Source organism: Anser cygnoides, chromosome 14 (genome assembly GCF_040182565.1).
Source record: "Anser cygnoides isolate HZ-2024a breed goose chromosome 14, Taihu_goose_T2T_genome, whole genome shotgun sequence".
NCBI classification, from domain to species: Eukaryota; Metazoa; Chordata; class Aves; order Anseriformes; family Anatidae; genus Anser; species Anser cygnoides.
In genome coordinates, this window is record NC_089886.1 from 20,152,800 (window position 1) to 20,167,374 (window position 14,575).

At 46.8% G+C, this 14,575-nt stretch overlaps 1 protein-coding gene across 1 annotated transcript; it reads right to left on the bottom strand.

Annotated features, from left to right (window-relative positions):
- Window positions 1-1,889: 1,889 nt before the first annotated feature.
- GRPEL2 (GrpE like 2, mitochondrial) lies at window positions 1,890-14,535 on the bottom strand. The gene is made up of 4 exons (XM_048064776.2): window positions 13,147-14,535; window positions 8,753-8,921; window positions 7,806-7,887; window positions 1,890-6,127 (listed from the first exon to the last, which is right to left on the bottom strand). Exons 1-4 carry the CDS (start codon window positions 13,221-13,223, stop codon window positions 5,772-5,774), a joined length of 684 nt encoding a protein of 227 aa, XP_047920733.1. The 5' UTR covers window positions 13,224-14,535; the 3' UTR covers window positions 1,890-5,771.
- Between the last annotated feature and the right edge of the window lie 40 nt (window positions 14,536-14,575).

Below are 14,575 nucleotides of genomic sequence, written 5' to 3' on the forward strand. Positions count from 1 at the left end.
CACGTTTTCCCTGTACTCAGTTGGCATGTGGAGGAGGACACGGTGCTCAGCACCTGGCCATGAGGCTGGGCTCTGCTGTGACTCGTACATCAGCAGCAGCATTTCAAGCTTTTGCTTGTAGTTTCTGCCCTGGGCAAAACAAGGAGCCTGGCAGCAAGACGCTTGTGCCGTGGGGATCCTGTCTGGGAGCCTGCTGCTACCTGGAATACAAAGGCTACCAAAATCTGAGCAAAACCAGGAAGTGCATGTAATTACAGCACCTAGAGCCTGCTGTAGCCAAGGGCTGGCTCTCTACCAAGACAAAATTAAATTTGGGAATCCATCACAGGAGAGGGAAAAGCCAGAACACACGCAGAGGCTCCCTTTCCCCCAGTCAGGAGCCCCTTTGGAAGTTCGGAGTAGGGGAGCAAACACAATCCCAAAATGCAGGTGTGAACAGGGGGGAGACACAGGCCAAGCTCTTGCTGCTGCTCAGCTCCCCTAAAGTTTACAGTGAGCAGTACTGACCCACCAGCACAGGGCAACCACGTTCCCAAAGTTGCTTAAAACACAGCACAGAAATGCATCTGCGTGCTTCAGGTTTTAACAAGCCCTTACTTTAACTGTCCCGATTTCACCATGGCTGAGGGCAACAAGAAATCAGGCTGTACCTACAGCAAAGCTCTGGGGAGCCCGGGTCAGCACAGCTTCTGGTTCCCTGCTGCTGCTGGAAAGGCTGACCAGCCCCGGCTGCAGCCCTTCTGCAGCTCCGTGCAGTAAGCAAAACGCTCTGTCTCTTGCTCACACACAAGTTTTTTTTTTTTTTTTTTTTCCAGATGGAGGTGGTTGTGATTTGAAAACTCCCAACTCTCACTGTTGCTGAAGAGAAAACCAGACGAGCCAGAAATTACTAGCACAACAGCAGGTAGCACTATTTCCTGGTCTCGGCTGGTTAGCACACACACAAAGCAATGCAATCACAGCTGCTCCTGGGCAGAATGAGGAAGAGCCTGTATGGTGGGAAGTTGCCTCTACAATCACAAGGGGGTTTTGCTGGCAGATCCTCAGCACAAGGATTTAGGTCTTATCCCAGAAAGGCCATTTATAATGTTCTTTTACAAAGTGGCTTTTTCTTTTTTCTTCTTTTAAGTGATAAGTGCACAGGGGCATTCAGAGCTTCAGGAAAATGAGGCAAGCAAGGCTTGCTGACATAGCACAACACAAAGAGACTACAGCAATACGAGGAATGGAGGCCAGGCTATCTTTGCAGAGGATGCAGGAAGGGAGAAGAAATCTGCTGCAATCACAACCCTGGAGAGAAAGCCTGTTCTCCCCAACAAACCCCTGAAATCCTAACCCGCTTGTGGATACCATAAGCACCAAAACACACTGTATATTACACCACTTAAATTGCTGTACAGTATGCTTGCTACCACATGTCACACACAAAAGGAGAAATAAGCAGCAAAATGAAGCTGTGAGGGAAGAGAATGACAAAAATAACACAAGATAACATGTATTTCAACTGTCAGGAGTTCTGCAGAATGAAACACCAAAGGTTGGCAGAGAGCTTTTCTCTACACAGTGGTCTGTGAATGAACTTAACCAGGAACAGAAAGGAAAGCAGGCACAAAGTACCAGAAAATGACAGAAGTGGGCAGTTCATCAGTGCAGAAACCCCTGGCGACTCAACCTGTGTGAGGAAAGATGGCCCGCACATGCAAATTTCTTGGAGTCCACCTAAAGGGTTGTTCATAAAATGCCGAACAAATGCAGTGGACTGTAGCCCTTACTTTAGACAGCCAGCTCAGGAATAGCTAGAAACCTTTCAATCCACAGTCCCACTCAATTAAAGCAGCAGCCAGAATGAGCAGCAGTTTGGGGAGGGGGGAAAAAGGAAAAGAAGCAACTGCAATTCTTTTTTATTTATTATTATCATTAGCAAATGGACAGTAGCTGGACATCTAAAGAAAATCAGCCCTTTCCAACATTAACTCAAATGTTGTTGTCAATTATTTGCACTGCTCCCACACTTGAGTCTTCCTCTTTCATACAGCCAGAACCGTTGGGTGAGCACAGAAACACAAAATCGTACAGTATATACAGGTCTCCCACCAACTAAACAGAATTAAGATTTTTGGAGATTAGCAACGCTTTGTTCATTTGACTTTGCAAGTAATATCAAAACATCTTTTAAAATAAAAAAAAGAGACAATATTCACAATATAAAACTTAAATACATTTTTTTTTTTTTAAATTTAAAGGACTTTTTATAGCCATTGATTTATCACAGCTGTTCTCTTTCAACAGAAGCTCTGCTGATGAAGCACTGAGAACTTAAGGTTCACAAAGCAACATTCACATTCTGCACTGCTCCTGGTCAGAGCTAAGACACCGGCACGATATGGCGGGGTCACAGAACAAGGCCAGAGCCCCTGTGCAGCAGGGCTGCCCTCTTTCTGAGAGCAGAAATGCAGGTCCGCACATCACCATTGCACGCAGGGGTTATCTAGTCCGCATTCCCAGTTCAGTTCATGGCTGGGCAAACGGAGTGGAAATGAGTAAGAGGTACGCAGTAAGAGGTTCCTCTCCTCCGCTATTCTGTCCCTTCTACAAGCTCAAGAGTCATCGAATAAAGTTACCGGAGAGAAGAAGCTCATGAATCAGACTCCTCTTTGGTGTCACTGCAGAGCACGATGGAACTGCACCAAGGGGAACTCTGTCCCACCGCACTCAGTGTGCGAGCTTTACGCAACCGGGGAAGACACGGGAGCTACAATCTGCAAAGGAGAAATTCACTCCATCCTTAGGCAATCTCATCCACAGTAAGAGAGATCATTAAGTGTGCTTGAAAGGCAAGAGAATCAAATTTTGCTTAGGTAATCTAAATTTTGCGTTGGAATCAAGGTTCGGTTACTTCATTCTCATTTCACAATTGCAATTAAGCAGAAAACTAGGACAAACAACAGTCACGGTATCTATCTCTTTGGTAATTTCTCTAAGTCTCTAAGCAATAGGTACATCTTGCAATAACCATCATAAAAGCCCGATCAGACCTTATAGAAGTTTCATAGATTTTAAAAATTGAGGCAGGAACTGGGAAAAAAGCTTGCCCCAAATTAAACCAGGACTGTGGGAGGCTCATAAATACTGCATGGAAACCCGATACCTCAGATCTCTGCTCCAGCCATACAACAATGCCTCACTGAAAGCGGATCCCAGATACAGAAACTGAATCAATAACCTCTTATTACAGATGGAAAGTGTCTGGAGTGCATTTTAGGGTATTTCTTTAAGGCAAAAAAGGGTGAATACTAGCTGAGGTCACAGGCAGGCCTGGCAAGTGGTCCAAAGGTGGACCAAGCAGATGCAGCATACTTTCACAGTCAGGTTGCTCAGTGGGTCAGTATAAAGATGCTTTGTATCCCGTTACTTTTGGCCACATGCTACTTGTATATCTGGCTCAGATAAGCTGCAGCCTTTCTATGACTGAAAACTACCTGTTACGTGAAATGGATGTGGTTTTGTTTGGTTTCTTATAACTAACATTTCACACTACAAATTAGTTTCCATAACTAGCTCTCCCCTTGTATTTGCAGAAAGACTCAGCTGATATACCAGGGACTGAAGAGGCAGAGAAGAACCAATTGCTCTAACTGAAGCTACAGTTTCCACAGAACAGGCTGCAGGCAGTCACCAGGCAGAACAGCAAGACTTGCATTGCCACATCACAAATTTCACCTGTTCTCTGCCTCAATTAATAGCATAACCTGGTTACCCAGTTGGTATGTACAGTCAGCAAAGACAATGAGCAGGAAGTCCTCTATATCTCTAAAATTTCCAACAGTGTGATGAAACAAGAGTACTGAACTAGAGCTTTTTCCAAAGTGATCTAGTGCTGCCATGAAGCACTGTTTCAGGGTTGAAGTCTCAAGTACCCCTCTGAAAACCTACCTATGAGGCACAAAACCGCACTTGTATCCACTACTGAGTCACCCCCATCCAGCTGTCACTAAAGGAGCTTGCATGAAGCATATTCAAAATGTGCATCTTCCTAAAAATTCTGCAGTGACAGCCAATTAGCTGCATGTGCTCTGCATAGAGTCTCTTCACATGCAAGAGTGCTGACAGCTGCTAATTGAAGGCTGCTGTTATCTCGAAGTCCATCACAAAAGGATTACGAAACTGAAGCCTGCAAAGGAGTGGGAGAAGAATAAGCTTTCTTCCAAACCAGTGACGGCATCCACCATAAATAAAGAGCTTTTGCAAGTGGATCTCAAATAACTGTCAGGCCACAGATCCAATTCCAGAAAGCAAAAAGGCAGGAATTAATGAATCTGTAAGAAATAACCTGAAAACCACCGTGCCTGCTTGCTTTTTACGTAGTGCAAACCACAGCCTGGCTTATGTAACTCTTTTGCCACTCTTCTGCTTACTGTTCTCTAAAGGGTTAAATTCTGATCTCACTGGGTGACTGCATCCTTTCAGCTGAGATAAATGGACTCCCAGGCAAAAGGACCACTGGGAAATACATATGGCATACTGTGACAACATGCTTCCAACTAGGAGGATGGCTTGAGGTCAGCTTTCACTTCCCCTGCCTTCTGCTTCTCCAGCTTTCTTCTCACTGCTGCTAAAATTGTTTCAAGGACACTTGAGACTTCTAGTAGAAATGATTTTTCTCCTTGTGTCAAGAAAAAAAATAAACAGAAGGTTTAATATTTGCTATGACTACACAGAAGTAGAATCTGAATATGAACTGGAAGTTAGTGTTATCTGAGTACCATTATTGGAGAGCTCCAGAAAATAAAACAGTCAAGATTTCCTACTTAAGGGCACATCTCCATTTTGCCGAAAGCTGCAACAAAGAGCATACAGTTTATCAAGCTTGAAAGATGCACAAATACCCATCAGGGAAGAGAGATTACTCTCCTATAAAATATACTTTTTGGTTGGAGAGAGATTTGAGAAGAGTTTTCTGGCTCTACCAAGAACCATCACTCCCTGTTTTACCTCAAGGAACAAGGTGTCAAGCTGAAATTTTACTTGGAGAACAAATACTAACACATTGAAGTCTGATACAACAACTGAATTCTATTTAAAGCTGCATCCCTATTCAACTGTAGCATGACAGAGATTTCATTAATCCAGGATTACTTTCCTGAAATGATGTAAGAAAAAAATTGCCCCCAAATATCAATTCAAGTGATCATCTTGATCCTCATCTAAGGGCTCTGGGGACAAGGGAAGACACCAGAATCAGACCGATAATAATACTCAGCCCTTTGAGCTTTTCCTCTTCTGAGTGCTTTGCCAAGAAAAAGCCTCACCACACTCCTGTGAGGTAGGTCAGTAAGTATTATTATACTCCCTTATTACAGATACAGAAACCGAGGCTGAGGAGTTACTTGCCTGAAGGCCACTGCAGGCATCTGTCTCAGAGATGGAGCTGAGAGACAAGATTCCCTAAATCTCAGAGAATTTCTCTCTCTCATATCCCCTTCCCTGTACAAGTTTTAATGGAGAAATGAGCAACAGAGAAAGGAGCTATAGTACCACGTTCCTGACAAATAGCAGAACTCCTAGTACTACTCCATGTACTCCAAAAAGGATCATTAAATACACAAGTACCTTATAATTAATGACAAAATGACTGCACACATTATAAAGAAGCCAACGTACAATACAAACCTAGCTTAATAAATAAGTAAAGACATGCAGCTGCATTGTCACTGAGTGCTGAGAGGTCCTCAGCTCCGTCAGGTCCCAGATGCCAAGGAGGCAAGCAGACGTCATTCCTGTGACTCTACCGCCACGCCGACGAGTGCATGTCTGATAGTGCGACCGTGGAGTTTGTAGCCATCCTGAGTCACCAGTGCTATCGTGCCCGGCTGCATTCCCTCGGCTGGTACATGGCAGACGATTTCATGGTCGTATGGATCATATTTGCCCCCAACAGGGTTCATCTTCTGAAGGCCATGTTTGGCAAATACACTTTGCAACTTGGCCTCTATGAGAGACAGGCCTTCATAGATTTTCTTTAGAGTTGTATTTGGATTACTAGGCTCTGCTTCTTCTGCAGCACTCTCAGCAGTCTTCTCCAAAATATCTGCTACTTCCACGAGGTCCCTGCAGAAACTCTGGATTCCTACACGTACAACGAAGCAAGAAGTACATGAAGAACAATGACTACACAGAGCTACAGTGCCTACAACAGGCACGAAGTCACGGAAGTTTGAAAGCACCATTACAGCTACTAATTGATTTCAACTCTTACATGAGAGTAGATGGTGCCTTCTGTATCCTGTAGCGAAAGCTTTAGCATTACATGGGTACTATCATGAAGACTCCCCAAATCAAGGTATATGCAGGAAAGGTACATCTATACAGATCAACGATTATTAGTATTATTAGTATTTCACTCCAAGAAGTTCTTGTGACTAAGCCTTGTCATTTAGAACACTGTTCCATACCCTCCCAAACAGTCCCACAGTCCTGAATGTTTTGCCAAACAACTCACAGAAATGCCTATACACAGGGAACAAACAAAATGGGGGGAAATTGATATAATACATGGCCATCCATATGTATATCCACAATTTTATTCATATTCATACGTTAAAATTGCTGTGGAAGGACTGGATAAAATGGTCCTTTAATTGGTCATGAAAACTGCCATAGTGTCTTTCATTAGAAAAACGTGTTTAGATCATACACATTTCCAGAAACAGTATATTACACAGTGCAGAAACTTCAGGAAAACCAACCTCCCTCAGTTATAATGATGCCATAACTAATTTACTGGAAAGACATACCACGAAAACAGAGGAGAGAAAGAGAAGCAATAGTTCAGTGCTGTCTACACCTGTACATACATGTTCAAACATGCACAGAATGAAGAAGCATGAAGGAGAGGCAACAAAGGAGCAGACAGAAGCAGACCAATTACCAACTTGTCTCCTCTTAAACCAGGCTCTGCTTTCATGCTCTACAGCCCCATGTGCCTCACTCCATGAGCAACTTCTAATAAAGAAACTCATTTTTCTTCAAATCTAAAGCAGGCTGCATACAAAAACTCAACTCAAAAAAACTGCAAACCAATAATGCTGATTAACCCAGAACTCAACAGCCATTTTGTAGCACCATGGGTAGAATGGTAATAAAACGACAGCAGCTCTAATTTCAAAGCTACTGGAATTAACTACAAAAAAACCCTTCAGATATTCACGTGCTATAGAAAATAATGGTTTCTCGTTCTCAGAAATGGTGCTGGCAGAGTGCAATGACAGGTGCCCCTTCACCTGTCTCAGTTGCCAAAGCTACTGATCCAGCTCACTTCACTGATGCTAAAATGTTTATTATAGACATGTTTAAGACCATCTGATACAGGAACCTACCACCTTTGTCCCTCACAGGATCTACCTCCTAAAAGATAGAGCAGAAGAGAAGAGGTCGTTAAGATAAAACAGGACATTACAACCTGATGAAATTGCTGAGAGTATGAGATACATCCTGCGAGAGCCAATTGTCAGCATACATAAGAACCTGTAATTTCCATGGAGTCAGTAGAACTACACTCAACTGCACTGGAGCTATTTTATTTAGAAAAGATCACAAAGCAGTCACTGAGATAAAACTGACAGGATGCAGCTGGACATATAGAAAAATAGTGAGTAAGCCCAGACACCAACAATCCAGGCCAAACACCGTGCGGACTTTACAAGGGCAGGACAGAGAGGGGAGAGAAAAGCTGCTGAGCAGCATTTTATGTTCAAGCAGGCAGGCAGGCCACTGCAGTAAACACAGCTCTTCCTCACTTTGCTTACCAAAGAGTTTGGCATCTTCCACAAACTTCTGTGTTCTCCTCCGGACATTCTCAGAATCTGCCAAAGCTTTCCGGTATCGCTCCTGTAACCATGATAGCAAGAGCAGACATCAAACAAGGAGTAAAACTGATTTCCTGTTGAGTTTGCAATCCCTTAGAAATCATTTAAAAATTACCAATTTCACACCAGAAGGTTTGCGCTGGGCTCCAGCGTTTTCATTAGAACAGGCAAACCCAAGCCCTCTCCTACTGATTAATCAGCACAACCGCAACTCCCTCAAAAGACCCAAGTCAAGGCCAGAAGCTTTCAGGGCACAGCTCAGTTGGATGCCGCATTGTCAGGCTGCTGCTTTTTGCATGACTCACTGCGCCTATTGAGACGCTCCTTTCTCTACCAGGCAAGTCTTAGCAACAGATCCGCAACCAGCTGATTTATCACTTGTTGCAGTAGTACTTTCTGGGCAATTACCCTCACAATTGCCCCATGCTTCAGTATTTATTCCTCTCTTTACTCACATTTGAAAATTCCCTATAAAATGATCCCTTCCATTTCCCTGCTAGATGCCAAAGATAACTTTCCTTCTCAGACAATCTGGGTCCAGCACATTACAACATATAATACTTGTCAGGACAAAGCTCCTGCCATTCCCTCTTCACAGCATTGTGAAAGAACTGACCACAGCCCATCTCTCACATACAGTTTTCCCTGCCAGGATCATACTGTCAGTGTCTTGCTCCCAGGAGCTACTGACAGCTTGTGTTTCTGGGAAAGGCAGACTGTACTCCTTCCACAGCGTACCCTAACACCTAGAGCACTGCTGCTTTGAATGCTGCCAGAGCACAGCGATGACGTTTGGATGTTACAGTGCTTAGAGGAAAAGATAGGGCAGAAAGACAAACTCGAGGGGACTGAATGAAAGACAGCGCTGCCACCAGCAGCACACTTACAGTTAAATCCCGGACTTGCTCTTCCAATTTGATGGCTTTGTGCTCTAAGGCACAATCAGAAAGGGGATGCTTTGGCTCATCGCGGGGATCTTCTGGGCCACACTCATCTCCTGTACTTCTCTGCTGAGCTGCAGTGCTGAAAACACATGGGGACATCCTGAAGTACAAACTAGTGACAAAAAAAAAAATAGAAAGTTATGTTACAACATGGTCATAAAGAAAGATTCCTGTTTAGTGTAATTTCTAAAAGACTCTCTTAAAAAGGTACATAGGATTCTAGATAAAATTTTAGCTCTTTTCAGAAAAGATAGGCAACTAGCACAGAAAACACAGACAGACATTTTGAAAAATTCTTTTATTTTAGGCTCATATCACTACAGAGGCTGTGTGCCACTTCCCGGACGTAACTAAAAAAGAGTCAGGTTTTTACAGGAAAACAAGCTGTTGGTTGCATTTTGCTAACTTCCCAGTACAGATAGTCAATACTGAATGGTAAACTTCAGAAACTTTTTTGCAAGGCAGTCTTGAAAAGGAGCAGGTAGCAGAGAGCTGTTTTAAGAATTATTTTATAACAAACAAATGTTCTGAGCAAAATTCAGTAGATCTGTGAATCTGCAGCATTTAATTAGATACATGGGCAGAGCCTCGCCTGCTCCTCTAAGAAGGTAAATTCATGCTGGTACAGCAGGTGAAACTCATCCAGAATGCTGACTCCAGAACTTGCAGATGAAATTATGAAACAACCAAAGAGTCAGATAATTGCATTGAGCTGTAGCAACACTGCCTAGATGCCAAGAAGCTTATTCTATACTGTAACTATCTCACAGGTTTCCCAAAAACTAAATAGCAGAAATCTGGCTAAAAACAGTTTCATCTAAAGGCGATCAAAAGCAGTAGGCTAGACACTTTAATAAATAGACAGTGTTTCACTCTGCTTTTCCACAGCGCCCTTCACTGCCACCAACACCGCAGTCGCTCCAGAAGCGAAGCGGAGAGTTTTCACCCCACCTCCTCCAGGCAGAGAAGCACCCCCTGCATTTACAGCTGACCTGGACAGCAAAGCCTCAGCCCACCTCCCCCTCACATTTCACACAGGCACAGGGTCTGCAGAAGAAAGCTCAATTTGCTTCCAAGAGGAAACATTTTAGTATAGTCTTGACAAGGAAGAGCGAGCCTCTCCTTTCTTAGGAGGACCTCAGCTGAGCAGAGCAGGGCTTGCAACACCCCCTGCAACACACAGCTTTTACATACACTAAGTACGGATCTAGCTTACAGTGGCAACCGAATGGGACGGGTTCGTGCCCCTTAGTCCAGTACCGAACTGTGCAGCTCCTGCAGAATGAAGGTTCAGGGACCTTCCAAAGGTTCAGGTCCCTTCAGGGACCTGCCAAAAACTACCCCTGCTGAAGCGTTTTGTGTCCAGTGTCCTCAAATAGGTTTGCTGAGAGATCTGATGAGTGCAAGTGCCAGCACAGAAGAACAGACAACGTGTGGAGCCTGGAGAGATGTGAGAAGGGCAACATGGGGAAAGGAAGAGGCGTCTCTTGTTGGGTGGCAGCGATGGCTTAGACTGCCTTATCTCTCTGACCAAAGCACACTTTAAGAGATATATCTGCCCAAAGACCACCAAGCGTCTCCTACCACTCCCTGCTTAGTAGCCCAGATGTTCCCTCATTTTATCTTTAATACAAGGTTGCTATACCACCCACAGCACTAATGATAGACTCCCTTTTCCCACTTGAAGACGTTTGCATATACCACTTTTCATTAAGTGGGTACTTGAAACGTGGTCTGTACGCCAAACTGTTCCTTTTCAAAACCATTACATATCACATACAGACCTGAAAGTGCCTTTACTAAGTGTATTTACTCTGGAGCAGGACGTTCCTTTAAAGAGCTTCCCAGCCCCTGCAGCTCTGGTCCCAGGAATGCCTTCAGAGGAGAAAGCCCAACATTTTAGCCATGGCTGCAGAGATCTGTTTGGGGCACAACACCCCACCTTGAATGATGTTCGTCTCATTTGTTTTGGTGACTGGTTAACCAGCATTTTTACAAAATTTTAGAAAGTAGTTAAGCCAGAAGTGAGGAAAGAGATGTACCCCTTTTACCATGCCTTCAAATATCAATGCATGACCTGTAAGCAACTGGAAAGCTTTATTTGTGGGGGGAAATGTGTGCCTGTGGTAAGCATCAACTACAAGCTTTGTCCTTTATCTTCTTGGATTTCATTTAAAGAGCTGCAGGAACGGAAATCAGCCCTGCTTCAGATGAACCAAAGAAGCTGCAATGCAGCTGAGAAAGCAGCCTTGCCTGGCACCTCACAGGTTAGGTACCTGCAGTTTAAAACAAACAAACCAAACCAAAACTATCCAAGAGAGGTAACTCTTCTGCATCCAAGAAGCGAAGCTTACTGTGTCATTTCCCTGTGCAAGTGATTCACATTACAGAAAGGGGTGTGTTTCAGTGTGTAGGAGGAGAGGGGCATGAGCGAGCTGGTGTCTCCACCATGGGGACCTGCCTACGTGAAGCAGAGAGCTGCGAGCATGGACTCCTTTCTCCAGCTGGTGAAAACAAGCCACAAAACACTCCCCCATGCATTGAAATGCCCCGGGTGCCACAGGCTGTTCAGACAAGCCTGCCGTAAAAGTTGGAGGCAAGAAAAAAGAGTCCCAGACTGATTCCAAAGGGAATTCTTAAGGATTATTAGGCAGAATTGAAAATGTCGCTCCATTTACTTCTTCCTTGAGGATGAAAGAAATACGCTTCTACCAAGGGCATGTGCTGTTTACAGTCTGTCCGCTGCACCGTGCTCTACCTTCTAAGTACAGTCTTGATCACAGCTGCCCTAAAAATAGGCAGGAATCCCACGGGAGGAAGTTGACGCATCCTGAAGTGACAGACATGGGGAAGTCCCAAAGGGTGTGAAAGGATCGTACAACTAAGCTGGTGATTCAAAAAGATTTACAAACTGATGTCACAGAAGGGCAAACAGATAGATGGAGGAGAGACCTTGACCGTAGCCACATGGTTCAAGCCAGTTGTCCTTAAAGATTAACATTTTAATGATCTCTCTTTCTGGAGCACAGGCACGATACCCAAGCACCCCAAACCCACGCTGTTTCCCCTTCCAACACAAGGATCCTATCCCACCTCTCCCTTAAACTCTCCTTCCTCCTCCCAAATCTGCATGACAAAGCATGCCAGAGCTGAGGTACAGAGCCATCTACATCAGTGTTTGGGAAGAAATCTAATTATCCTCACTCACTGTGCTCTGTCTCATCTGGGAGCGGTGTAAGAGAACACTTTGTGGATTCCTCTTCGATGAAACCTAACAGGAGAACAAGCTTCTGCAGCGCACCTTAGCACATGATGACCACCAAATTGGCAGCAGACACCCAGACTACAGCCAGTCCAGTGGAAGAAGTCCCCAAAACGTGGACTCCTGGTCCCCACCACCACTTGCCTGCATCGAGCTGCTCCCGCTGGCTGCAGTGCGGATGCAGCCACGGAGCGCCCCTGCACAAAGAGGAGCTTCACGCCGACGGCAGGTTCTGGCTGTTTTCTACCAACAAAGCCTGGTTGGTTTCTGCCAGGAGAAGTCACACCTGTTTCAGACTTGTTGCGTGCTTTGAGAGGGGCCAAGCAGTCTTCACGCACATGAAAGCACTTGAAAGCGGAAGGACTTTCAGACACACCTCTTCACATTCAGTCCCAAACCCAGCTGTTTCTGTTATGTGCTCTAGAATTGTTTTGTTACATTTACATGGCTTCTTTTAGAGAAAAAATTTTAGAATAGACTAACATATGTTTTATTTTTTTTTTTATTGGTTTTCAGCTGCCTGCATTTCATTCAACTAACCAAAGCAACTGCTATGGATCTCACCGCCCTTTTAAAAGCCATATTCCACGGTGTCCAAAAACATGCCTGGACACTCTGTCTAAATATTAACAAAATTAATTTGACTCTCTTCCCAAACCACACAGAAAGAGCTACTATGGCACGGGTGCTGTCCCATTACCAAAAACCCGAGGACACTAAAGATGTGGCACCTCAGTCCGTGAACGAGCGGCCCACAAGCCTGGGTGCGCGCGAGTGACCGCCAGGGAGGCACAGGGGCTGCCGCCCGTGGTGCGGCAGCAGGAAACAGCGGCCGGCGTGACTCGCTGACCACAGGGCCACCTCTCCCTGCGGGGAGATTTCACTCTCCCGGGACAGAGCCAGCCCGGGGAGCGCTCACCTCCTTCCCCTACCCGCACCGGGACCCCTCCGGGCGGCTCGGCGCACCCCGGGCCCGCTCCCTGCTTCCCCGGGCCCCACCGCGGGCCAGGCCCGGCGCCGCCGCCGCCACGTCCCGTCCCCTTCCCCGGAGGCCGTGCCCCCCGTGCCCCCGTACCTGCCGAGCCGGGGCGCGCCGAGGGAGAGCAGGGCCCCGAGGCGGCGCCGGGCGGCCGGCAGGGAGCGGGCGGCCATCCTCCGCCGGGCGCCGAGCGGAGCGGGCCCCGCCGCCGACTACAGCTCCCGGCAGCCCCGCGCCGCCCGCCCGGCGCCGCCCCGCGCCGAGGGCGCGGTGTGAGGGGCGGGCGGCGCCGGTCGCGTCGGAACGGCTCGGCGCGGCGCGGCGCGGCGCGGGGCGGGGGCTGCTGCTCGCCCCCTGCCCCGCGGCTGGGGCCGGGCGCGCTGCGGGCCCCGCCGGGGCCTGGCCGTGGGGGAGGCGGCGCGTTGTGATCCCTCGTAGAATCGTTAGGGTTGGAGAAGAGCTCCAAGGTTATCAGGACCAGCCGGCCCCCTACCACCATCACCCACTAAACCGTGTCGCTAAGCACCACGTCCAACTTTAAACAGACCCTTCCACTGCCATCACCCGCCAAACCGCATCCCCAAGCACCAGGTCCAACCTTTCCTTGAATGCCCCCAGGGACAGTGACGCCACCAGCTCCTTGGGCAACCCGTCCCAATGCCTGGCTGCTCTTTTTGGGAAGAAATGTCTCCTCATTTCCAACCTGAACCTCCCCTGGCACAACTTGAGGCCATTCCCTCTAGTCTTACCACTATTTATCTACCAGAAGAGGCCGACCCCAACTCCCCCAGCTCCCTTTCAGGCAGTTGCAGAGAGGTCTTCCCTGAGCCTCCTCCAGACTGAACAACCCCCGTTCCCTCAGCCACTCCTCACAGGACTTGTGCTCCAGGCCCTTCACCAGCTCCGTAGCCCTTCTCTGGACATGCTCCAGGTCCTCGATGTCCTTCTTGTAGTGAGGGGCCCAAAGCTGAACACAGCACTCGAGGTGCGGCGTCACCAGAGCCTCATGGGCAAGGATTGGGGTCCGTAGTCCACCCAAGCAGGAAGGAACTTTTTTTTTTTTGGCCTCATAATGAATAAACTGGATAATAATAATAATACTAATAATAGTAAACCTTGGTCAAGTGTGCTTTTTAACCTCCAAATTGGCAAGCATGGTTTCAAAGTGGTGGTGGAGCAGCTCTGCTTCTCCTGCTTGGTGGCCCAGGTTCTATGTTTCTCTTGTTGTTCAAGAGAGTTTGACCCATTTCCACTACAAGAGCTGCACAGGTTCTCAATGCTCAAGAGGTTTTTTTTACCCATTTCCACACTGAGCTTCCCCCTGCATCAGGGGCAGCGTGGCCATGGGGAGGACGGGAACAGTGACAGGCAGTGTGGCGATGCCGCTGCTGAGCAGAGAACTAGCAAGGCCAGGAACAGGGCTTCCTCGTACCTCATGTCCAGGCAGCCAAACACCAAGCTCACAGCTCTGAACCTGTGGTCACCAACAGAGCCAGCGTGCAGCGGGTTCAGCCAGCTGCCCATG